This window comes from Centropristis striata, chromosome 5, assembly GCF_030273125.1.
Source record: "Centropristis striata isolate RG_2023a ecotype Rhode Island chromosome 5, C.striata_1.0, whole genome shotgun sequence".
NCBI classification, from domain to species: Eukaryota; Metazoa; Chordata; class Actinopteri; order Perciformes; family Serranidae; genus Centropristis; species Centropristis striata.
Window position 1 is genome coordinate 34,828,397 of NC_081521.1, and position 27,804 is coordinate 34,856,200.

General features: G+C 42.7%; 1 protein-coding gene across 1 annotated transcript in view; it reads right to left on the reverse strand.

Moving 5' to 3' along the window:
- The window catches only part of plxna2 (plexin A2), a 191,919-nt gene that overhangs the window by 82,476 nt on the left and 81,639 nt on the right, over positions 1-27,804 (reverse strand). The window contains exon 5 of the mRNA XM_059332253.1: positions 6,135-6,235. Within this exon, the coding sequence (XP_059188236.1) occupies positions 6,135-6,235 (101 nt within the window). The remainder of the gene's footprint in view (positions 1-6,134; positions 6,236-27,804) is intronic.

Sequence of the window (27,804 nt, forward strand, 5' to 3'; positions counted from 1 at the left end):
CCCTAAAGTGTGACAACATCCATTTAAATGCATACCACAGGAGGTATGGAGGGAAGTGAAGGAGAAATAAAAAAAAAAGAAAGCAGGGTTTTCAATTTCAAACCACCACGGAGATGGTAAACTCCACCAGCTCAAGTTGCTGTGTGGGCTTCTGCTGACATGTGAGGGCTCAGTTTGAAACCCAAAGTTGTGTACAGTTCATGTCAGGGGTCAAACTCACCACTGCGACTCATGGTCTGTCTCCTGTGGCGACTGATAATGTCACTGCAGGACGGCGCCCGCAGGACACGCAGCACAGTATGGCCACAATATTCTCAGATGTGGAAGCTATTGTTGTGTAAACTGAGTGGATTCATGTGCACACACATATATACGGTTTACGCGAGTGTCAGTCTATGTTAAAGGTATTTGGCGAGGGTAAGGAAAAGGAGAAGAGAGGGAAGATAAAGGGAGGAAAAAGGATTTACAAAGAGACCATTTCTCAGTGCTCTGCATCAAGCTATAGCTTTACTTGCGTGGGCTAAGCAGAGAGAAAAAGCAGTGTGGGGTGGAAGCATCTTAAAAAGGACATGAGTGAGCAAGCAAGAGATACACACACACACAGTTTTTTTTAGGATCATTAACTGTTTTACATGCAGCCTGCCTCATACTGTACATACCGGTGCTGTATTTCAACCAACGTGTACTAGCTCTATGTGCTAGGAATCTATGGAAATATTGATAGACCTGCATGTTCGTGATCGATATCTCATTAGGCTCAATTGGGAAGATGGATGCAGCTTCCCTCTGACTGCTAACTGTGGCTGGAGCTGATGAGTCGGCCATTAGACACACAGTCTGACATCCACAATGGGCTGAAGCAGCCATTTTCATTGCTGGGCTAATTGTTGTTGCCACTGGTAAATTAGAGGAGATTTTATGGCCGGCGTGTGACGTCATTCGTAGCACAGTGATGAACAGAGTGCATGAAAAACGACTGTAGTAAGAACAATAGGGTTGTAGAGTCTGTAGAGGTTTTAAGTTGATTTTAACCGTAAGAACAATTGCAATCCTCTACTTGGGCTGCATGATTAAGCGATTTATTTTTCAATTACGATTTTGGCTTCCAATGATTAGAAAAATAAGATAATCCAGATAAAAAGATTACTTTGTTTTTGCTATAAATCCAGTGCAACCCTTTCCTCACCCCTTTTTTTACTGAGTTACTGACGGAAATATGTTCAATAGTTTACCAAAATGTTATCATATGTATGTATGTATGTATGTATGTATGTATGTATCTTTATGAATAGGTGTTTTCAGTAGGTTGTGGCAGTGCACTACAACATAGTTGATCTTATTTATTTTGATTTAATTTATATTTTTAAATGTATTTAATGTGTCTGTATATCTTTTTATATATTGTAAATGTATCATCTATTTATCACATTTTTATTCACATTTTAAATTATATTCACAGTTCAAGAAAAACAATGTTTTAAGTTAAAAAAAAAAAGTTTTTTTAATTTTTAAAGTCAGTAAGTTATTGTGTTAAATAATCATGATCTCAATATTGACCAAAAATAATTGAGATTAGGATTTTTGCTAAAATTGATTAGTCCTACTATTTCCTGTCTTACTCCTTCCTCCTTTCTCTTCAATCCAGGGTCACACTGCAAAATACAACTACTCTGTTAACGCACTGGCTGCATCCCAAAGCCCAACTCTTACAGTTGTGTTCCCATATAATGTGCTCCAACCAGGATGCCAAACAAATCATTTGAAAGCATTAAAGCTCGTAACACCAATTTGTGACAAGTGGACAGCTGTGCCATTCAGGCTGCTGTGTGGGTTGTTACTGAAACAGATCTGAATAATTCAACCCCATGCAGACTGACAGTACAATACAATACAGTATCACAGTGTAGTAGTGATATGTTATTCTGCTCAGAGCCCTCAAATGCTGACTCACTCTCTGCTGGGGCCTACTACACCAACAGCCCTAAGCTGTCATCCACACAACAAACTATTGCTGTTTTAGACGTACAGAACAGAATTTCTTATGCACATATTACGTAACTATATATAGTTCACTAGTTCAGTCCAGAAGTAATTCTTATAATAATGGTATAACTTGGCGAAACTTACTGTACGGGCCAACTTCTGACCTTGGCGCTGGATCACTTCTCAGCCCCTGGACAGAAGTCAGACTTGCAACTAATCCTGACAAATCTCAACAAAACCTTCTCCTGGAATGTGGGAGCGAGCTGAGAGGATGGAGGGAGTGATGTGGGACATTTTGGAAAAGCCTCTTTTGGGCATGATTAGAGAGCTAATCTAACGGCGATGAGAAGCAGGCTAAAGGAGCGAAGGAGTGACAGAGAGAAAGCATCACCACAGCTCCATGTTTTTGGATTGTGGTCAAACGGAGGCTGAACTACCCATTCACAGGACTGTGACTGAAGAGCGCTCGAGATGATGAGCTCCCTTTGAGCTGCAATCAGAATGCTGCTCGGTTTTGTGGGCCGATGAGTGTGCGGCATCAAACACTCTCTCATTCTCTTCCCCTCATTCTTATCCCCTCTCTTTTTCCCTTCTCATTCTTCGTGCATTCAGTGGATGCCTAGCAGCTGCTGGTAATTAAAGGACTTTAGAGTCTCACACCACACTGAATCAGAGGAAGAAGAAAGGGAGTAAAAAGACAGGGAAGACAGAGACGCCACTCCTGGCCAGCTCATCGCCTCCCTCACATTCTCTCCTTCTCCTCATCATCGCAAACCAAGCTAATGTCCTCCTATGTTCCTAATTAGCCACCTTAGAATGCTGCACTTCAATGAGCATACACGCACAAACATAAAGAAAAGGGGAGGGGGGGCACAGTGTTTGGAGGAGAAGAAAAGAGGATGGATATTGTGGATGGCAGCTGTAGAAGGAGGGAGGGGGGTGATCAAAGCGAGGGCTGTTTATGTGTGGCAAGCCAACCATCTCTGGAGTGTGGAAGAGCTTATTCCAGAGGGAAGAGTGTCTAAATGGGAGACAGCGATGTAGTGAGCCGCGCTGAGCTGAGAGGAGATGAGTGGCGTAGCTTAGATGCTAGCTTTGCTGGGAGGGAGGTGCACGCAAACATGGGAAAAGGGGGGAAGATAATTTGATAAAATCAACAATGGCTTATGGTTGGATGATGAGAAACTGCAGAAATGGAGGGAAAAGTGGGCAGAAGGAAGCGGTAGTGATCACAGCTGTGGATGGCAAGAAATGTAATTTTGGGTGTGTGGGACGAGGGGAGCTCTTCACCAGAAGGGTGCAGCTGCTTTTCTCCAGCAGCATTTGACAGATACTTCCTTCTGCTCGTGGTTATGTTGTATATCCATGCAGTCTACATGCTAACATGTAACAAACCTCTTCAGATTTGCAGATATCCTTTTACTCTGCTATGCCATTTGTTGTTCTGCCATTAAAATCTGGTGCAAATGTCTTTACGCTTCAGAGTATAAGTGCCTGTTTCCATAAGCTGTGTTGCAAGAACTTGAAGAAGAGATTACATAATTTATTGAGCACATGTAACATTTCATCGCTGCTTCCCACGCATGATGAGAAAGATGGCATGATTTGATGTTTTTTTAAATGAATTAATTTGTCAGTATGTAAGCCCTGAGATGCTTTTATCCACCTCTTTTATATAGAAGAAGGTGATATTGCAGTTATGTACACCCCTACAGAAGAGCATTGGGGCCACATGTGAAAATCTTATTGAATCTTTTGTGAGTCCTGAGTTTGAAGTCAGAAGTTTAGAGTCAGAAAACTTCAAAGAAGTTTGACGACTTTGAAGTCAAAACTTAAATATGTTTTTGTTCTTCAGAATTTTAAGGTTAAAGACAGAAAACTGACATTAAACACTGAATTCTGACTTCAGAACACCAATACATTTTTGGTATGTGGCCCTTATCATCTTCATTGGACCTGACATTTTTTATGCTTTTTTTAAAAATGTGTTGGTGAAAAGACTTGTAGCTATAACAACCTGACATAAATGCTTTGTCAAAGCAGCTCGAATTGCTGCAATGTCATACAGTCACGGAAAAAATTATTAGACCACTCTCATTTTCTTCAATATCTTGTTCATTTTAATGGTACAACTAAAGATACATTTGTTTGGACAAATACAATGATAACAACAAAAATAGCTCAAAAGAGTTTAATAAAAGAGCTGATATCCAGCCATTGTCCATGGTTTTCTTGATAACAACCAAAATCATTATCAAGAAAACCATGGAAAATGGCTACATATCAGCTCTTAAATTAAACTCTTATGAGATATTTTTGGGGCATTTTTGTTGTTATCATTATATTTGTCCAAACAAATGTACCTTTAGTTGTACCAGGCATTAAAATGAACAAGAGCTTGAAGAATTGCCATGGCTGTTGGTATAGAAATCTGTTTCTGTCAGAATTTATTGCATTTCTCTATTTCATGTCATCAATGTTATTTTATTTTAAAGTCCACAGAAGTCCACATGAGCAGCAACAACTGTTCTTTTAACTTCTTTTCCCCCTCTGCAGTAACTCAGATGGAGCTGACAGGGGTCCTGCCACACTCATTGCAGGGTCAGGACAGAGAAAGGGGTATTAGGGCCAGAGACAGGTGGCACGAGGGTCCGCTGTGTTGAGAGAACAGATGGCTGATCTGACGTGAATCTGGGGTGCTGACCTTTTCTCCCTATGGTACAGTACAGTGGTCCACACAAGTGTTTATGCATGTACACAAAAGTCAAACCCACGTGCACGCACACGTTCAGACACAAGCCCCTCACACACACATACTCCAAAAAGGCATTTACAAAACAAACAGCTGTTCCGTCCTCACAGCTGCTTTCACCATAACAGCTTAGCATCACCACCTCTTACACGTCGTGGATTCGAGTTCCTACTAACCTGAATTATTCTATTCCCTACCACACCTACACAAAAGCATATGATTAACAGCCTAGCACGGAGGCTAATGTTGTGGTAAATGATCCCTGTGTGAAGGCACGCAGTCTGCAGAGAATACAGAGCTTTAGCTGGCCCCTCCCGTACCTCCACCGGCACATGCTGAATTACCTTGTCGCTAGGCAATTATTTGTCCTGTCCCAGCTTTGGAGTGATGTAAATTACTTTAAGTGCACTTTGCAGGGGCCGCCATCACGATAATGATGATTGCGGCAGGGCTCTGACACACACAAATATTCAGCTATACCTTTAGAGAGAGAGGGGCTGCATTCAGGAGGGGCTGTAAGTGGGGAATTTAAGACATAACAGCTAAAAGAAGCCCAGACTGATGAGAGTATGTGTGTGCTTAAGAAACAAAGAGGCAGAGATGGAGACGGAGCAGAATGTCTTTCAGCACTTTAGCAGTGAGTTGCATTCATCATGTGCCTCTATATACCCTCTCCATCATTCCATCTAACCACAGTCAGTTCAATTTACAGATGAAAGACTCATAGTATACAACAAATGTATGTATTGTTTTTTTTCCAAGCTTTTATTTTTTTCTTGTGTTTTTTCTCTTGTCTGGCTATCTACAAGTTAGTTCTGGTGCAGTAACGTTTCACTTCCAGCAGGTGTCACTCATGGTTTCTATGCTTCTTCTGGCTGCAGTTGTAACAGTGGGAGGTAAATATCCCCCAACATGCTCAGAACACGCACGACAAATATAGTCTGGATTCACCAGATGTCCATTAAACATTTAGAGGTACAACAAATTGCATATATAGTTAATATGCAGGAGAGCTGGTAAATTAATGAGTCTTTCTGCTCTGTTCTTGTGTTTTTTCTTTTCAAATTCCAGAGTAATACACCGACTGAATGTTATCATTTCCTGTTAATATCAAGTCATGTCAGAACAGGGCAGTAGTCACTATGGCTGCAGCAAGTAGCTCTGGACCAGCTCTGCACCTCTGAGGCACAACTATCTACTTTCAGACAGACACTGTCTCCTCTCCTCAGACTCCTCAGACTCCTCAGACTCTATTTGATATAAGATAAACATTAGGGGAAATATCTGCCAGTTGTTCATGAAAGGAATATTCAGGCCATTTTGGAAGATGTCCAATAAAATCTGTAGGCGTATGTAAAGTATCTGTAAAGTGACAAGATGCTGATTGAAGGATACTCACATATTGTGCAGGACACACCAGCCGCAGTGTGGGTCCCCGGAGCTCAAACACTCTCCACAGGTCCCGTACTGCTCACATGACTCGATGGGAACTTGGGTAACCTGAAAAGACATGGAAGGGTCAGGGTCAGCGCAACATATATCACAAGATGCACAAAAATGCCTTCTGGGCATGTGTGTGTGTGTGTGTTTGTACTCAAGGAATGCTCACTCTGTCACATGCTGACTTCAGTCACACTTGTTCACATATACACAAATACACAAAAACAAGCAAAACAAAACTCTCCATTCACTGGCAGCAATTAACCCTCTAAAGCCCACATAGACAAAACACACCCGGACAAAGTTTTAGCTTTATGCCAATTCTGAGCCCACACTGCAAAAAAGGGGTGTCTAAAAACGAGATAAAAACACTAAATCTGAGGGAAATTATCTAGCTGCATGGACAGATAATTTCACTTGACAAGATTTCTTAAAAGAAGATTATTAAATCTAGAAATAAGCATGTTGAACTCTTAAAATAAGAAATTAAGTCTTACAACAAGATAAAAAATTATCTAACACTTCTAAATCTAAAGGTTTTTTTTTATCTTGGTAAGAAACAAATACTTTGCACTGCACTCTGCTCGTGCCAGTTCATCGCTGCTTGCAGCTTTAATTTATCTTGTTTTAAGAGTTAATTTCTTATTTTAAGCATTCAACATGCTTATTTCTAGATTTAATAATCTTAATTTAAGAAATCTTGTCAAGTGAAATTATCTGTCCATGCAGCAAGATAATTTCCCTCAGATTTAGTGTTTTATCTTGTTTTTAGAAAAGCAGTATGTACATGTTATACATCCTATGATTCAAGGGTACTTAGGCTGTCTTTCTGGTGCAGAGTAAAGTCATCATCATGCATTAAATATGTGTGGGCGTATTTGACATATAAAGAATGCCCACTGCAAAAAAACCCAACAACAACCCAAACATGTTTTCTTGAAATTGAGTATTTAACTCAAGATTCAACCAATGAGTTTTTTTCCAATATAAAAAGTTGTATTAAGGTGTTTTGGAACTCCATGCCAAGTTTGGTGCAAATACACCATTTCCTCAGAGTTACAGCTAGTTATTGTATTTTACCCTGGGCGTTTTTTTGTAGTACAAAATATGACTATATGTTTCAGTGCTGTCTTTATATTTTGGTATAACTATTGTTAAGTTCCATATCACATGATCACATACACACCATATGCGGATTGTCATAAAGACACCATTCATGCGACAAAAAGCTGAGAATCTCACAGTTGACACACAATTTAAAGCTTGTCTCTAGCATAAATGGTACCAAAGTTATTTAATGTTTTTATAGAACATGTGTAGCAAGTAGTGAGTCTGTTCAGGGTTTAAAAAAACCAAAACATTCTATATTCTGATATGCTACACATGATTCCTTCCTCTTTGGTATTAGAACAATGTAAATGCTTTATGTTGACCAGATGTATGGGATGACACACTCAAATGTTTGGGGTGAACTTGTGCCCCCGTATGTGTGAGACGTCAACTGCCCAGGCAACTGTTGCCTTTATGTGAAGCCAGAGGAACAGTAGCGAGCAGGTGGGATCAGTTGGCCAGAGAAAGCTGTTTCTCTGCCATCAATAGGCTCTTGTCTGCACCAAGGCATCTGTCCACCTGAGTAGAGCCTGAGCAAACACACCTACACATGGAGAAGTAGTGACAGATGCTTTTCTTAAGTCCAACTCCATTACAATAATGTCAAATGAAAAAGTAATTATTGAGAATGACAGGACAATTTTTCACCAGGTTCAACTAGAAAAGTACAACTGCAACTTGAACTAAATAACTAAAATATTAACACTAGAGGTAACTTTTTGCCCCAAATCGTGTGAAAAGTTCAACTTTATTAGACAAACTAATGAATGCAGTGTAATTGCAAAAATGGAAAAGTAAATAATAATGTTGTACTGTAAGTTCGAAAATAAAATTGGCTTTTCAAAGCTAAACATGTTTAAAGTGTCAACAGCAAAGCACTTTCAGTGTAAAGATAACACACTCATCCACACAAATCCATGCGGGGACATTGGACGATCATTTGAATAAAGAACAAACATCTTTGTGCTTATGCGCTTATGCGATTGACATTAAACTTCCTCAAATACAGAGTTGAGAATTTACATATGTGAGCGAAACACAGCAGAGCAGCACTAAGAATCAAATCGCACTTCTCCTCAGCCACTGAGTGTGTCAGCTGAGTTGCTGTGTGATCCACAGGCTGGGCCCGTTTTCAGCTGCTACATAACATGCACTCATCCGTCTGTCAGTTATATATGAATGTGTGTGTGTGTGTGTGTGTGTGTGTGTGTGTGTGTGTGTGTGTGTGTGAATCTAGCTGCGTCTCTGTCTGTGTGTCTGTCTGTCTGCCAGACAACGTTCTGCTCAGCCACATGTCCCTCAGTCTGTTTGTGCAGAACGGAGGTCTGTGCGATCTGGAGGTCAGCATGTGTGTGTGTGTGTGTGTGTCTCTTTAAGTGTCCCGTGTGGCTGCCCCGAGTCACCTGCATCTCACCGTGTCAGCGAGAATAAACGTACGCACGCTGCAACACCAACAACGCAAAGCATTATGAACAGAAGCACGAGAAGAGTCTGAATTTCAGAGTCAGACACGGATTAATTTTCAGTCCTGTCTGTCTTTCAATTTCCTGGCAATTGTCGTGTGGGATAATGACAGCACACATTGACAGTGTTTGCCCTGTTCAGCTCCAAACCCCAGGCTCAGATCAATGCCTAATAAGTGGCTCCTCTGCAAAATGTGGGGGAGTGAATGAAGGGTGCAAATAACACCTTTTAAGTGTTTCTCAAACTCCTGCAAATCGCCCACAACTGGGTGATATTAATTGCCGTTAGTACCATGGGCTGGAATTAGCTGTCAGCTATGCAGAGATAACAGCTGGGTGTCCATCAAAGCCTTTTCTTTGTTACACTGTATCAAATTAAAAATACAGCTGACAGCAAATTTTGTAACATGCGCCCGCTATTGCATGACCTATGAAAAGCTGTCGTTGGCAAAACTGTCAGATGCTGTGAGAACTCTGAGCTATATGTTATCCAGCTGATAGTTTTTTCTTTGTTTTGTCTTTGCTCCTTAAAAGCTCAATAACGCTCCACCTGTCTGCCTGGTCCTACACCCTGCGGCAACAGAAAGACGGACCCAGGGGACAAAGAAAGCCATTGACACGGTGGGACGTTGACAGTCCCTGCACTGTGTGGCAGCTCCGCCATGGACACTCCTGTTAGATTAACCCCCTGTCACCTCAACAAACTCTATTTGTGTGTGTGTGTGTGTGTCTTGCCTAGCTTCAGGACAAACAGGTGGCATGCTGTAATGAGCTGCAGACGGGGTCACATCAGCAGCAGAAGCTGCAACTGATGACAAACAAGCCCACCAGGAACGAGACTTGGCTGCGGAAACAAGTCAACTCAGGCTGTGTATGTATCTCAAAGTCTCTGAATCCCTCTTAACCCAAAAAAAGCCTTTAGATCCTTCCCAAAACATGTGCGAGGCTGGTGAAACTTTATAGTATAACTTTCACAGGGGCCCCCGCTCCATGAAAGGGTTACAGTGTGGAGACAGCTGTCAGCAGGGGGAAAGTCAGGGAGTAGTGGGGGTAGCTGGGGGTGTCCCTTATGGAGCGGTGTCTAAAGACAGACAGACACAGCCCGCTGGCTGCTCACAAAAAAAGGTAGGAGGGTAATATGGAAGGATGGATGCGAGGTAAACAGGAAAACAAACACCTGAGGACTGAAAGGGTGCAAAATAAGACATAAAGTGTGTATATCTCTGTGCTGTGTATACTGTATTTTTTCCCTGTGTGTGTGTGTGAGTGCATTGATGTTTAGAGCAGCATGGGCCAGTAGTGGAGGTGAGGGGTGAGGGAGGGTTGCAGGGGGATCACAGCAGCTGTTGCCCAGCACACGCTACAGTCACTCAACACAGCAGGGCTGCACAATGAAGCCCCTTCTCCCACTGTGTGTGCATGTGTGTGTGTGTGTGTGTGTGTGTGTGTTTGTGTGTGTGTGTGTGTGTGTGTTTGTAGGCACACATGCACAGCACCATAACGGATGTGCAGATTGTTGTTCCCGTGTTTTCAAGGCAGACAAAGAAGCGCAGAGCACAATCTAATATTGCCTCTCTGCTGTCTGTCTGTCTGTGTTTCCCCAGAACACGCTCACAGCCACAGCTGACCTGAGGTAGACTGCAAATTGTCGGTGAGAAGTACCGCGCTCGGGTAAATGAATGCTAATAAAATTCCTGCTTAAGATGACCTTAGCGGGGGGTTATTCAACCAGAGAGGCTACAGTGGAGTCGCATACTGGAGCAGCCTGGGTGACTGACTGACAGCGGCGGGTTAAAACAACAGCTTCCTCTCTTTCAAGGGCTCACGCTGAATGGGCTTCAGCTTCCATTATTATTACCAGGCCTTCACTAAGCCAGGGCTGTCATCTCTGTTACTGAAACCTATAGCTGGGGATTTGGGCGCCAGTTATAAAGCCAAGCATTATAATAGCGTATAATATGCAACATTTCTGCATTTTAATAATTGCTTAAAATGGCCAACATTATATATTTTGTTAAGTTGTTGACTTACATCATCTAAATGTTTGTGGTGGTTTGGTTGTCTCTCTGGTTGTCTTCCAGAAGCTGGAAATGTAGTTTTTAATACATTTTTGTGATACACTTCTAAGAAAAATTGTCATTGCATGTCTGGATCTTGTGAGAGCAAAACCTTAGCAGCAGCTCGGCTCGCAGCTGTTTCATTAGTATGCCAAATAGACACAAATTTTAACGTGAAACTGTTCTGTTCAGTGTTTTTAACAGTTTAAATCACTAGGTGTATTTGTTTCGGAGAGGATGAAAGCTCTACAGATAAACACCTGAATGTCTGGATCTTAAGTTATCAGGAAAAAAAGATGAGCTAAGTGTTAGCAGCAGTTTGACACCAGCCCCTCTGCGGATGTGCTGAATAGCATCACACAAACACTGGTTTTTAAGGTGAAGCTCTTTATTCAGTGTTTTACCACTTTTAATCGCCTAATTTGTTTGTGTCGGAGAGGAGGATGACTCTGCAGATAATTTGGTAAAAACCTACTGAACAATAAACACTAAAGCAATTGTAAGTGACTACAATGATGGCATTGCTCCATCTTTGATTATTGTTTTGACTGAGAGGCCATAGTTAATGCAAGTTCTTATGAAGTTAAACTCCAAGATTAAAGAACAACAGTGGTCTGAAAGAACATTCTTTTGTAATGTAACCCAACATGATTTTGGTGTAATGAAGTCTTCTAGCTGCCATTTGGGGCCACCAACAAGAGAACTTTCATTGTATAACTTGTATAAATAATGGATGTAGCCTTTTTTTGTTGTCGTATCTTGAGAAGAACAACTTCAACAACAACAAAAATCTGAGAGGCTAGAAGTGTAGGCATTGCATAATGAATATGCTCCCCTCCTGGCATTCATAGAAAAAAGGTGGAGGATACAATTCTAACTGCACATATTTCACACCGTTATTTCTGGCCACCTGTGAATGGTGGCTGCATTTCTGCTCCTCTGCCCTGATGCCCTGAGACCCGGCCATGCTCACTGCACCTCTGTGATGGATGGGGGCACGGGGGCAGGATAGGAAAAGAAGACGAAAACATAAAGGAATGACTGAAAAAAAGGGATGAAAAGGAGAACGGAGCAGAGAGGAAACGGCCCATTGCTTTGTGTTCTGAGACCTAGTCTCTGCGGTGCCAGATGTGCCTCGCCATGCTGAGCGAGAGAGAGAAAGCGGCCGAAAGAGAAAAATCCCACCGTCACCAGTAATTCAGAGGAAGCTATTTTGCAAGCTGTTGCCACGGCAACAGGCCTGGCTCTGACCTCAGGAACACCCCCACATCCACCACCACTCCCTCCAACCTTCCAAACCTTCAGCAGTGCACGGTAAACAGCTGGCACCTCTGGGACTTCCTGCCACCTACACCTCCTTTTAAACATGCATAGATGCACGCACACACACACACACACAGACACAGACACACACACACACACACACACACACACACACACACACACACACACACACACACACAAGCAGCTCCCCTACACCCTATCCATTTTTAATGAGAGTTAGCCAGGCTACCACGTCACTGGAATGAGGCACATCGATCATGAACACAATACCCATTCCAGCAGAGAGAGAGGGAAGGAAAGCATGGGAGGGGGGGAATCTGACTGTGTGTGTATGTGTGTGTGTGTGTGTGTGTGTGTGTATTTGAGCTAATGACAAAGGCACAAAAGCAGAGCAAATACTTGCTGCTGAATGAATGAAATCCAATGAAATCTACATGCCCCTGAGTCGCTGAGTCCCACAGTGACCTGGCAGCCAGTGTTTCCTGCATCTAGACTAACTACACAAGGACGGTTGAGCCATTTTCCTGACCGGCCACTCTTTAATCTGCTCTAGTAATCCCTCTGAGGCTCTTCGTAAGGACAGCAGCCACATCTCCCTCGTCTCTTTCCTCGCTCTCGCCTCCTCATCCTCCTCCTCTTTTCCTCAACTCAGAAAATCCTCTCACTGTACTTTCTAAGACCCAAACAAATCCGCTCTGTAGTGTTTGTGGCAGAGCCATCTCATCCAGCTTGTTGACACCCACCCACAAGGAATAGCTTTCTCTCAGAGTAACACAAACTCTGGATTGCAAACAATGGCTATCTTACCCCTATGGCTTTGTTTAACAGGGTTTTTTCACACTGAAAATGAGAATAAACTACCTTTTTAGGTGTTTTTTGGCAGTCTGACACTGAGGTCAGTCAGTGGTTCGACTCAATCATTAATATCCTTCCTAAGCCTGGCTGGCCCTGAGAACAGAGGTGAGAGGTTCTGTTGAAGTGTTGTGGCTGGTCCAAGGATAATCAGGCCTCAAGACTCACACCATTAACACCAAGCTTGATTAAGGACAGAGCTGTGTGTGTGTGTGTGTGTGTGTGTGTGTGTGTGTGTGTGTGTGTGTGTGTGGTTGTTGGGGGTGCATGTGTGCTGATCACTTGAAGGCCTTGAGTTGACTGTGCAAAGACACCACAACAGCTGGGAGATTTGATGACGGCTTAAAAACCCACATTCCAAGAGCAAATGTGTAAATTAATTACAACCACATGTGCACGCAATAGCTGCAAATAAAAATCCTCCTCATCATGTGCATAAAAAACTACAACCTTTATCCCCCGGAGACGTGCTGTTGCTATCTCCCGCTCTGTGCAACGCTTTAAGGCATTGCTTTTTAGAATACTTGTTTTTGTTGTTGTTCTTGTTACAGATGTCAGAGGGCTCCCTGACAAGTCGTTTGAAAGAAACAAGTTTTGTGTAGAAATACAAAATATTGATTTTCTTCAACTGTATACCATTTATTAAAGAAGTGTCTCCAGCACTAATGCAGGATGGGTTGTGGATTAATAGGAGGTAGCAGGATTCAATGGGAGATACACCACCATTGTGTGTTTCCTGAAGGTCAGACACTTTTACTGGGTGGTTTTCAGAATAACTGATTTTAAAGTACAGGAGATAGCCTTCAGAGTGGATATTATTCATTGATTTTAAGAGGCTAAACCTTGGAGGGAGAAAAAGCTGCGGCAAAATGAAATGATACAGCTCGCCTCATCTACAAACAGCCATCTCACATACTCCAAAAATGATTTGGTGTGAAAATGGGAGCTTTTAACCTTTATTGTCACAACCAGCCCTCTCTGCATATCTCTTCCTTATTTCTCTCTGTCTATTCACCCACACAAAGACAAAACACACAGACACGCACACAGACACACACACACTCATTTTGTTTATTGGATTTGGCCTGAGCTCCTAGATTTGGGTCAATTGAAAACATCAAGACACAGTAACAACACACTGGCTGGATTTAAAGACAGAATGATGAGGGGTGGGGGGGGTGGGGGGGGCAGCTACACTAACTCTCTCTGAATTGATAGGATACTCCGGTTGATATCTAGCTATTACGGTTTGATCAAGCAGAACTGCTGTTTCCAAATCCCCATGCCAAAGAGCATCAGTAGCTCAACAACACCCCCACCTCCGCCCCATATCAGGGCTTTAACCCCCTCCTGTACCCCCTCAGTCCTGGGCAGGCCTGGTCCCTGGCAGCTCTTCAGAAGGAACAGACTGCTAGGAGACAAACTGCCAGGCAGGAAAGAAGGCGAACAACAGGTCAGGCATGTGCCACCTGACCGCCGTTTGAACTCTGAGGCTGACTAGCCATTATGTGTTAACACTGACCTCGCGATAACTGCATAACTGAAGTGGTAATAATACAGTTCAATGTTTTCTTCAGGACATTTCTTGTGATGAATAGTCATCGTTGTGGTGTCTGTGCTGGAGTCTGCTAAGACTCCTCAGGATTCTCTGTGGATCGGAGTTTCTGTTGGTGCTCATGTACTTGTCTGTTTAGTCCTGGTGCTTTTTGTTGCTCAGTCTTACATCTGAGCTCTTCTTCTTTCAATTGCCATGGCACTACTGCTAAATATATATGGTACTGGACCTTTCCTATAATTCCAGCTGAACTTATTTCACTCAGTAGAGTGCAGCTCTTTGCCATGTGTGTTTCCTTCTCCACTGCTTCTCCAAACAAAGAAAAGTTAAATCACACTCAATTGTCCCTTCTGGATTCCAGCTGTGCCGTGTTCCAGCTGCAATATGTTTTGTTCCTCAATACACCAGGAGCGTTAAGAAGCGAAGCATTTTGTCTGCCTGATATTGTTGATTTGTTATTTCTCATGATTTTTTTCCATCTATATTTAACCAATGGTCCCTGCAACTCACCATAGCCCCATCAAAAACAGACTAGGCGCACATTTTTAGCTGAGCAGAGGTGGTTCTGGTGGAACTATAAGCATTGTTGCTGCTAGAACACAGTGCAGCTCCACCTGGTGGAATCCAGGGATAAATAGTTTAGATGGTGGTTATGACAAAACAAAAAACAAAAACAAAATAGGTGATTTATTCATCCCTTATTGAGTCTAACTTTGGTAAATAAGGGGTATGGAATTAATTTGAGGATGCTAAACCAAAATCTGGTCTGCAACAGACCTGATAAGAATTGTTTTAGGCCAAGCTGGCTGCCAGAGAAATGCATTTTTCTATGTGGTTTTGTGAAAAATTGCAGTTCCTGCTGACTGGTTAAAAGGAGTGAGATAAACAGGCAAAATGTTAGGTTTAAAGACTGCGACCATGAGAGGTCCTTGTGCATATAGTCAGAATTGTGCACACGTCTAAACCTCAATTATCCAATCCATCCAAAACATCTGTCTGTAAAGACTGGTAAAATTTGCACATTTTGAAATGTACATTTTAGCACCTCCACAAACATTTTAAACTCTGTATTGGTCCTCTCTCAGCTCTTGGTGGTAAGTACCCCTTCCCCCCTACACAGTGACCGTGTACTTATACACATTATGGACATGCATTTAGTCACATACCACACTTTTGCACACACACTTTCACACACATGGCATTGAATTTCAGCATGTGTCTCCTGGACTGATGGCCAACTGTATGGATTAGAGACAAAGTGGCGCAATAGGCAATGAGGAAGGTGTAGGAGGGAGACGGGTCTGTCTCCTGAGCTCTGTTTGTGTGTGTTTGTGTGTGTGTGTTTAGCTATTACAAACCAGAAGACTAGAAGGAGGAGTCACAGGGGGATGTGAGGCAGTGGAGGGAGCGCAAGCGTAGAAATAATGGAGTGAGGGAATCGACCAGTGAGGAGGATGAAAAATCCAACCAGTCGATACAGCTAGGAGTGTATCAATTATGTATGGCTTCAATCGTCTTTTTTGGGAAAGGAGAGGAGGGGAGTGGGTTAGACCCAAAACTGGGTGTGTTTCATGTGTGTGTATAAGTTCTAACTGTGTTTATTTTGTATTTATTTCACACCTTAGTTCCAACAGATTTAAAATATCCCCAACACTGTATCAGAGACAATGTTAAGAAAAACAAAAACGTGTGAGACATCTGAATTTCAGCTGTCTTTTTCTTATCTGTTTATAACTCAATTTTCCCTCCTAATAACAAACCTTTATGGACGGCGCGCCATCACATTAATTTGCTTATGCATGACTTAACTGCTGCACATATGAGCATAATGTCAAGCAGCTAATGACACCTCCACCGCCTTTACAGATCTCATGTGCAGCCTCTTATACAAGGTAAAGATGTTGGGATGGATACTGCTGATATGATCTGAAAGTCCAAGGCTCTTTCCCTGGCCGTCTTCCTTTTCCTCTTATCTCCCCATCTATTCCCCATTCTCTCTCCCACCCACCCCACTCCTGAACCCACTCCTCTGCACTGCCGTGTTTTGCTCTCCTTCTGTGGCTTCCAGTCGAGGTGGCCTCAGTAATTCAGTCAGGAGGCTAAAAGGAGGAAATTACATCCATGCTGCCTGACCACTTTGAACTCTCAACCCCCCTCTACCCTGCTTGCTCACTGGCAACTTGTTTAAAGGCCCACACTGACATTTAAGAGATGGAAACGGGGAGCTGTGAAAGTGCCGAAGAGTGTTTATAAATGTGTGTGTGCGAGTGTGTGCATCGGTGCAAAGACAGCTATAAAAAGTGACACTGCAATGACACATTCTGGATCAGTTTGCTTAAATTAGATTCAACCTTATTGTAGTATTTCAACTAAACTGACTCTATTGGTCTTAACAATGTAAAGGCCTTTTTTTGGTTCTTTAATGCAGTTTAATACAATGCATGTGTGTCTTACTACTTTGCATATGTATATTATGTGGGCTCAAGCACTTTCGCAACATACTGCAAATGGAGCCTTGTTTGTCTAACAAAGGTGTAGTTTTTATTCTGTCAGGTTGAATTCATAGCTGGCGACTTGTTTCCACTCAGCCACCAGCAGACATCATCATCATAACATATACTGGCCACTAACACTAATGGTACAGGGTGTCTGAAAGGCAGCCACTTCAACACCTAATATGACTCATTACCATTAGCAGTGGATTGGAAACTCTTTAGTTACTTTTAGTAAAAAAATAAAAAATAAAAAATAAAAAGGTTGAAGTAGTGAAAGAATGGAGTTCAAGTGTGCTTAACCTTCAGCAGAGGGAAATTAATGCATAATATATAGCGCAATTCATGTAAGTGAGTTTGTTTCTATGAGTGATACTTATAGACTGCATTAACAAGCTAGTACTATTAGTCACTCCTATACTTAACGCCTTCTGGAGCTGTCACTCTATATGTCTGGGTCAGTCCACGTCTAGGATGGTCAAAGTCACAGTACCTGTCTCGGGTATTATTATGTCTATTTCCGTCTTCGCTTTTCTCCGTGCATTCAATTGAGTCTTTTTTGACTGATTCTCTTGTCTGTCAATCTACCTGTCTCAACCCATTTCTTCACCCACCTGTCTGGACTGCTTGTCTCTGTCTTTGTGTTTGTCACTTCACTGTACCTCTTTGTCTTTCTATGTATCCCTGGCTTGTCTGTCTGTGTCTCCGCGGGATCCCAGACTGTCAATGCAGCCAGTAATGAGGTGTATGCTTCAGTCAGCATGTGAGGAGTTAATAAGGAAGCAGCAGAGGCCATCACACATCAACAGGCATGAGCGTGTGTGTGTGTTTGGGGCGGGTGTGAGGACGAGGGAGCCTCCCTGGCACGCTTACGGATGTCTGTCGACCAACGGGGGCTATTGATTTGGAGGGGAAGGCAGACAGAAATGAATTCTGATCCACAGAGGGACTCCACAGTGCATGTCGGAGTGTGTAAGGTTTTTTTGTGAGCATGTGTGCGTGTGTGTGTGGAGCAGCATGTGTGTGTACGTGCATGTGTGTGAGGATGTGTGTTCTCTTTGTCTCAGCGTCTCTGCCATTGTACATGATGTACATACAAATGAAGGGTTTGGTTACACCCCGCTGCTCTAAGGGCTGTTGCTTGTGCATAAATGTAAGCGTGTGTGTGTGTGTGTGTGTTTGTGTGTGTTGTGTCTGGATGAATGTTAGTCTGTGTACATGAGAAAGAGAGACAGATAGGGAGGAGGGGCATTGATAAACCAGGCTCAGGTGGTGAGGGACACTTCATCTAATCCCAAACTGGGTGTGCATGTGTGTATACGTGTGTGTGTTTGTCTGTTGATTTGTGAGAAGCATGAATGCATATAAGCACAATTATGCTCTGTAAGTTTGCATGTGTATCACGCACAAAATACTCCTCACCTGGACTTCAGCGGTGATACGTTAATGAGAGTCTACAAGTGCTACTGAGGCTGAAAGACCTCCCCAGACCCTATAATAGTGCCTATGATTTAATCCAATTTGAGTCCGTGCGAAATATATAGCGACAAAGGCTATGGGCAAACAGAGTGACTTGCGGTGGAAAGAAAATTATTAGATTTGCCTATAAAGAAACTCTGTGGGGTGAGAAGGAGAAAGAAAGCAGTGACTGATCTCCAGTGGTGTATCTAAAAGTGCCTGGGTGTTTTTGTTTGGCAGAAGAGGAAAAAAATCAACATAATGAGCCCAAACTGCCTTTGTGTCTCACTCTCTTCGTCTCTCCTCTCCCTCTACCCTCCGTTTCTTTCTCTCTCTCTCTCTCATCCCACAACTCTCAGACAGCTGCTTCTGTGCAACCAAATTAACTGCTCCCCAGTTGCTTTTGGGAAAGTGTGAAATAAATAAGCGTTTTGCCTCTGAGGGATACAGTGTTTTTTGGTTCCACACATGAACTTTAAAACTGCTCTGGATGCTGCCTCCATTCAGAGTATAGGTAACAGTATTTGTCCACCACAAATCTGTTGTGTAGTTTTCCATCCCCAAAATCCCCCACACAGCACCATCCGTCACTCTGTGGCCCTATCTATTACTGCCATGTGATCCTTCTGGCTCCAAATATCCGATTTACAAGTCGGCAAGAAGGGTAATATTTCAACAGGCTGTTGGCAGACGCACTGTTTAAATCACAGGCCTTATCTAGCCTGTGCTCTTTCTAATATTTTTCCTCAAATATTGCATTAGAGATATGTTATCCATCCCCGCACATTCATCTTCCTTCTTTAGCCGAATGTGTGTCTGCATATGTACAAGGAGACATAGATAAATGTTTCCTCTGAGTGTGTGTGTGCGTTCTAGCCCATCTGAGGACAGCTTTGCCCACCATCTTCAAGACTCCCAATGTTTGTCATGTACAGTACTCTGAGGTGAATGTTATAATTTACTTCTTACCAAAAATACAAAACCAAGCCCAAATGTCTCCTCTCTCAAAAGGAGGCACAAGGGTAAACAGAGGATCTGGGGCACACACATCAGTAAATTATACATATGGTGTGATTTACAGATTCCAGTGCATATGGAGATAATTCTTCTGCCCAGCAAGAGTCAGAAATGCCTGACTTAGTCTAACATCGAAAAACATATCATGCAGTAACACAAACACACACATGCACAGATGCAGACACACGCTCACACACGCACTGTACAATACTACATCCATCACTAGGGCTCAGGCTGACAGCTTTGTCAAAGTGAGCCGCAGGGGAGAGGAGAATGGCATTGTGGGATTGAGTCCTCCCATCGGACGCTGCACTGACAGGAGAGAAGAAAGGGGAAGAAGAGAAGAGAAAAAGGGGGGGAAAGAAGTGGGGAAAATCAGGGACAGTGTTGCACAACCCCAGCAAATGGAGAGAGAGAAGAAGAAAAGGATTGAGCTGCCATGGGTAGCCCATCAAAAAACAGCAGCTCTCCTGCTGGAGCCTGTTTACCAAGACTGGCCTTGTGAAGGACAGACAAAGAGCATATTGCAGACCTGGCAGCATGACCGCATCGCACAGTAAAACACACACACACACACACACACACACACACACACACACACACACACACACACACATAAACAAAAAAAGGCCTCCTGGGGGTCTGCCAAACTGCAGCAAATGAACCAAGGCCCTGGTTAGAACACACACAGCAACAAATGCACTCAGTGACAAATGCATGTTAGATGTAGGTGTGTGCACACTCTTATTCACCCCTTTAGAAGGCAGCTGGTGGTGTTGTGAAGTGAGCTGTCAGCCCCTCACAAACAGGAAAGATCAGTCTACAGAATCAGCCTGAGACCTCAAAATAAACACCTTCGCCACAGTGCCGGGGACCGAGCCCGCTGCGATCCACTGATGTGTGGGCTTAGCTTCAAAACCTACTACACTGCACTTCACTTGGTGATTGCAGCCCCATCTCAGCACTAAGGAGGAAGGCAAGTGACAGATGCAAAAGGAGACAGCGAGAGTGAGAGAGGCAGTGAGACTCGCAGACATGGCCTCCCCCAATTATAGACCAAACATTGCCACTTTATTCACTTTACTCTTCGCCTGGCTCCTGACAAACCTTGTCGTGATTCCTTCAACCAGCACTCGTGTTTCTCCCTGACACTCTCTAGGCTCTAATTAGGCTTGTAAATAATTATTGCAATTAAAGCCTACAATTAGGAGGAGTGAAGCACTGCCATTAGTTTCACAATAAATGTCATGAGCATTCTGCATAGGCGCAGGGAGGAAACAGACAAATGCAGTGCCATTATAGAAGCAGACAGACAGCGAGAGTGAAAGAGACAGAAAGAGAGAAGGGGGGGTATATGACGACAGTTGACATACTCACAGCTCTTAATTATAGAGCTGATTATTCTGGCAGGATGGCTCCTGGACTGTTCCTTTGGCTCACATTCACAAAGTGACAAAGTGTGCCTGCACACACATGCACAGCACATAAATGCAAACATCACACCCATACCTACCTATACGAAAGCACATATACCCTCATATAGAAGAAAGGAATAGAAAGCAAGAGGGGAATTGTTTTAAATTAAACATCAAAACACAGCAACACGATCTAGGGACTGAATCTGGAGCTTAATCAGAGATAAACAGCACTCTTTCTACATAATGAGGGGCTTAAAACAAGTTCAAGGACAGATTTGCTACTCAAGGTGTTTAGAGTGATGATTTTCCGCTTAACAATGACCACATCTATTCAATATTTACTTCTAAATGTGTAATTAGTTGCATTTAGAAAGGCAGGATATGGATTTATATCGGCTGATAACAATAACAGGTAAATTACCTGCTTTCCATGGACAATACCAATAAACTGATGGCTGATAATTTCACATTTTTGTATCTAAATCAGATATGAATGTATTAAATACTCAATGAGTGTGGTTGTTTAGTCTACATAAAATAATGACAAAAGGCATAGGCATAGGTAGACTGAAAAGGGAATAGAAAATGTTTTGGGCAGCTATGTACTGTCAATTAAAGCAATTTGTCTGTGTATTTTGCTTCCTGTCTATCGGCTATATATGATATAAATCAGCCACATCAGATGTATGTTGTGCATCTGTAGTTGTATTAGTTGCAATTATCTTGTGTCTTTTCCTATAATTATTTATGGTTTTAACAATGTAGCAAAAGAGCAAACTGCATGTAAAAATTAGATTTTTTTTCTTTTCCAGGACTACGTTTGTGGGAGCAACAGTCAGCCGGATAATGGCAAACTCTGGGAGACTGCAGACAGACAGAGACAGAGGTGTCAGAGAGTCTAAGGATCAGGTATCCTTTTCCTCATTATCTCACATTATGTCAGGGGGGCAGTGAGAAACTGCTGCAGGGAGGTGGGTGGTTGGGGGAGACAGCCGTGAGTTTTCAGCTGGTATTGAGAGCTGTCCAGACACACACGTGATCTCAAAGAGACACAAACAAACCCACCATAGGGTCTCTCATGTGTGCCTTAAAATCCATTCATGCAGGACTTGACACCATTGAGTCTATTTGGAGACGTCGAGCAACACAGCTACATGAATTCACAGCTTGTACAGTGTGTGACTATGTATTGACCTCTGCTGATGTAGCAGGGGACTTGTGTGTGAAGGTGGGAGCGGGGGGAAGTGGGGGTGGATGGATGGATAGGGAAACGGGAGGTAAGAGGGGGTTCAGGCTGGGACCTGGGTGCACAGGCTTCTATTAATTAACAGCTTGATGGGGGCTGACAGGACGTGTGCTGCTATCAAATAATGAGGTTAGGATTGGCCAATGGTTCCAGGGCACAAAACCTGATTAACACTAATCCTGGCTTAAGTCAATTAACAATGCCTGCTCAGGGACTCATGCAAATGAGGTGCCTTTGTTAGGTGGGCAAGCACAGAGGGAGCAAACAGGGCTCGACATTCAGACATGTAAAACATTGCTAGAACACAGCCGAAAGGGGCAAGGATACTCATATCGGTCACGAGAGAGGAATAGCTGCCTTGCGGTGGTCAAGCAGATGGATGCTATAAAAGCATGATTTAATGAAGGGGCGTCTCTAACTGACCTGCTGAGTGACCCCTTCGGTTTGATGAACAGAGTCAGTCAACCCTTGAACTTCCCACAACCCCTGACCTCCCAATGCTGAGAGACAGCACATAAACAGATACAATCCACCAATGCACATGAAAATCAAACACATGGATCATGTATGTCAACATACATCCACATAAACCTTCCAACACATCTGATTCAGGCAGGGAATGGGGGACACATACAACATGGACACACAGATTAACTACCATGAAGAGAGATAGAGTTTGGTTAATGAATTCTCTTTGAAAACCAAACAACGTTTCATTCAACAGCTGCAATGTAATATGATACAAAAATTACATGACCAAAAAGGAAAACCGCTAATCGGCAGACATGACTGCATCGGGGGACGGGACTGGAGACAGTGAGAATGAGACCCTTTAATTCAAAATTAAAAGAATAAAAACGCTTTAAACTTACAAGAAAAAACTACAGAACAGTACTGAAAGTATACATTTAAAGTAGGCTACCACAAAGTAATAGCAACATATACTTTGGTAACTTCAAAGTACACAAGACGCAAACTGCACATGCACACGCACACACACACACACACACACACACACACACACACACACACACACGCACACACACACACACACACACACACACACAAGCTCAAGATAAAGAGAGCTTGACAAGTGGGTCAGGAATGAAAGTGGTTTCTTCAGAATGAAAAGCTAAATGGCATCATCAATAACATTGGATGTGCGTATTGACAGGGGAATTTATCCTAATTTGTCCAGGTGTCAATATCAAGTGAAGCTGTCAGGGAAGCAGCGGAGGATCTAAGCCCAAGGTTCCAAGCTGCAGCTCCAGCACCCTCCCCACCCCTCCCACCCTCCAACTGCTGAGCACCTGGGTGAGGAAGCGGCCGTGCGATTGATTTGCTGGCCCTCACCCCTACGGTTGCCAAACTGACCCCACCGTCGCGCTTACATCCCAGATAAAACATGACGGCCAATCCATCAAGGCTCGTGTCTGCTGTCTGACTGATAGCGGGCTGTCCCGGAGATGTTTGTCTGTTGTTGAGGTCTGTTGGAAAACAGATAGATGCTAGTAAGCTGTGGCCACGCTTTCCCTCTCATGATCAGCCCCCGACGAGGGTTGAAAGGGACGCAGATGTGTGGTCCATATGTTGGCAAACGGCATCACAGTTTCCTCATGCATGACAGGGAACCTTTGTTCAGGTCACTTCTCTCATATAAACACTGGTGTAGACTTTATGGTTAGCTGGCTTATGTGGAACCTCCTGTATTGGCAGTTTTATCATATAAAATAACCTAATTTGACCTCATAAAGTCTGGTACAACATATCTTCCTTAACTCCGATTCATGTGGCTTGATACCAAACCATGAGTTCGACAGGGGAATTTGGGAACATTCAGGAACTTAGGAGAGAAACCCTGTGGGATCCAGAAAAGCATTCGCATTCAGAGGTAAGATATAAAAAAAAATCATGTTTTTGAACCTCGGCTGTGGGAAAATATGGGATTGTGGGAAAATACTTGAGAAGGAGTGAGAAGACTGTGGGACTTTACAGAGTTGCTAACTGCATTCTGCACATTCAACGGATTGCTCTTTCATCCTGAAAGCTGCCTGTTGATTGTCCTCTGTCCTCCGCTGTAATGGTGGGCAGTCGAGTTATTGGGACCCTTTGTTCGAGTGTCACTGATGGACAGATTGGTGACGAACACAGAGATAAAGGTCAACGGTCAAACCCTTGGTCTTGTTCACTCTCTGGCAGCTGCAAGCTAACCAGACTGCCCTGGGGCGGACACAGGTCAAGGGACAGCAAGGAAACACTTGTTGTGGTAGTGGCAGATGTAAGAACATCCTTCACTACTCAGCCCTGACTGCTAACTTGTGGAAAGGAAGGAGGGACTCCTTGAATTAGACACAAAGCGCCAATCTTTTGTTCCTATGCCATTTTGACTTTGTTAGCTATACTGTTGTGTTCATCACTTTAGCCTGAACCTTTGCCAGACTGTTTCCCCTCCCCACAACATTAATGTTCCTCTTCTGAGACAAAGAAGGAAGCATTTTCTAATTAGCCTTGAAATAAATGGTTAAAATAAGCAGCCCAGTTGACCGAAAATAAATGTTGGCATTGTATGTTTCTGCAACCCACAGCATTGATGTGTTGATATCAATCGTTTTCTGCACCATTTAGCTTTAGCATTGGGCTGGTGACTTATAACAAGCCTCACAATCCATGCAGAGGATTTTGGGGTGTTCAGATGCGTCAAACAGACACATCTGCACCCAGGAGACCAGTGTTAAGGCCCCATTCATGTCCCATATAAAAGCTTAAGTCAATCTTAAGTTGTTGTTTTTTTAATTTTGAAGTTAGCCTGTAAATGAACTACTTCTTCTTTACGTAACCTTTGTGTCTACGTCCAGTAGTATGTTTTTAGAATCTTTATAGAAACTTCATCCAGTAGTTACACGTAGATTTTCTTTTTTTAATTTAAACCTTGATTATTTTTATCTAACCTTAACCAAGTAGTTTTGTTGCCTAAACATAAGCAGTAAGCTTTGGTTCCTATACACAGCTAAGTCGTTTTTGTTTGATTGTACAATGTTAACCAGCTTTTTAAAGCTGCACTCTGTGTGTCAATATATTTTTTTTATTTTACAAAGTTTTATGCCCACATTGAGAGGGAATGAGAACAGGTGGCAGCAGTAAATCTGGGTACCTGTGGCTGAAAAACATTGACAAATTCAACAAATGTGTGGTTTGCAGAAACAATCAATGCCAACATTTATTCTGGCAACTAGGTTGAAATAAGAGTTAGGAAAAACACTCAAAAACATACACACATATTACAATGTGTGTTGAATGAGTCCGGCTGGACACAAGCCAGTTCAATCTGCTTGTTGTGGAGGGTGTAAACAGTAAACCTGGGAAACAAAAGGCTCTACACCAACACTGCTGCTAGCCACTTTTTTTAAAGTCTGCACAAGCTGTAACACCTACAGTTCACAGTGGAAAGCCTGGCTATAGGCCATCATGTGTTCCATGCCCATTAACACATGAAATCAGCGTGTCATACACACCAAAGTCCTGCATAATGATGAGCCAGTAGAATGTCAGCTAATCTAAGCCAGGACGAGGTGTGAATGAATCCTATTTCCTCCTGTCTTGATAACCACTGAACCCATTTCCTCCCAATCTAACCACACCAGCCAAACAAAGGTTCGGGGGGGATAAGAAGAAGGAGGGAGGAGAACCAGAAAACTCGATGGGGGGAAAAGGAGGGTGGGGGTGATTGGAGGGAGAACAGGTTGAGAGGAGGCCTCCTACAAAAAAAAAAAAGGTTTAAAAAAGAAGAAAGAATCCATGCATGGATTTCAAATTTCACAGCTGAGCACCTGGAAGAAATTGCCAGGCTTGAAAAAAGAGGACTTCTTTTCTTTTCTGATAATCTGTGAGCTGTAATGTTGCCGTTCCATACATGGAGCTGGGTAAGGGAGGAAGGATGGCGTACGAGGATTGGAGGCTGAGGGGGTTTAATGTTTGCTAAAGAGTCAGGAGTGTATTGGAGAGTGACAGCAGCACATGGCTGAACGCCTCTATAGGGGGAGGACTGTGTGTCTGTCCATGAAAGACAAGTCTGTTTTACAAGCCAGCTCAGTATCCCTCAGTTGGTCATGCTAGCAAGAATTTCACACTTATCCCTATAAAGAGCTGGCAATTAGACAGCTACTATTTCACTAGGAACACTATTAAGTCTGTTAAGGTCTATTATGTACTCTTGTGTGCTACAGCCGTAAAACATTACAAAAACCATTGAGCTCCATTACAAAGTCAACACCTGCCTCTTTTCTTTAGATTTAATTAAGACATGATAAAAACGTAACCACTTTACTTTTTCTGTGTGTGATGTCTACTGTTCTTTATAAAAGGTGTTTTCAGAAACCCTTTCAGGCAGAACTGAGCCCACGCCACAGGTATCACTTCAAAACCCTTTCAGATGTTAAATCTTGATTGTTCCCCATGAATAATACATTACAGCCTGGGCTCCGCACACTGGCCGCTGACCAAAGCAACCGACATAATGCAGTCACTGATTCTCAACCGTGTGTGATGAGTGCTTTCCCTACTGCTGCGTGCCAGCGGCCATAACAGCACAATACACCACAAAGGGAATGAAAAGGCCTCATAAAAATGTTGATAATCCAGGCCCCAAAAGACCCCATTCGATACTGAGTAGTTGTCGCCATTTATCCCAGTGCGCTGCATTGTGTTGATAAACTGACAACAAAGAGGGCGAATGCCGTTTAAGGCCTCATGTGGGCCACAGTGTCAGGCATGCTTGTATCTCCCTCCGATAGCTTGAACTCCCAGAATGCACTGCAGCACACACAAACTTTAGAGTCTGGCTAATATGGGATTTTTGCGATCTATACCGATTTAAGAGGGGAGAATTCACCAACCACAATGGAAGCCAATATAGCAATTTTTTGAGCTGGAATAAAAACAGATATTACACTGCAACTTATTTTGCAGTGTTATGACTCTGCAAAGGTAGTCAGAGGGCTGCTTTCTTACATAAATAACTTTTTGTAAAGAACAAAATATACATATTTTTATTTATTAATAGTATAATATAATGCATTGCATTGTAAATCAATTCTAAAAATAATAAAAATGAAGAAATAAAAAAAATAGCTGAAAAAAATCGGTGTGGTGTGTTCAGTATCAGTCAAATACTGACCAAAATAAATCACTTTAAATAAAAACAAAAATAAATAGCTAACACCATTTCTAAATCACCCCATGTATAGTTTTCTGCATTATATGTTCCATAAAAAAAAAAAACGTAATGAAACTTTCCATATAGGTGCAATTCTGACATATACCTCAAGACCAATAGATACCAATATGCTGATAAAATCAGGTGACAGATACATGGGCCGGGCTCTAACAACATATACAAAAATGGAACTGGTTTCTAGAAACAGGTGAGGGTCTTTTGCATTTTCAGGCATCCCGAAAAAACAAAGGAGTGGCTAATGAACGAGAGACATAGAGAGAAAGACAGTTGGTGGGGACGAGGCCAGGCCAAACACTCACGCAGATCCAGCACACTGAATTTGCATGAGCTGGCAAAAGCACCAGTGGTTTAGCTCTGCTCCAGCTGCCATTCACACATGAATACTCCTTCTACCTGTTTGATTAGAGCCTCTACTGGAATTGTTATGGCTTTGTAGTATTGCTG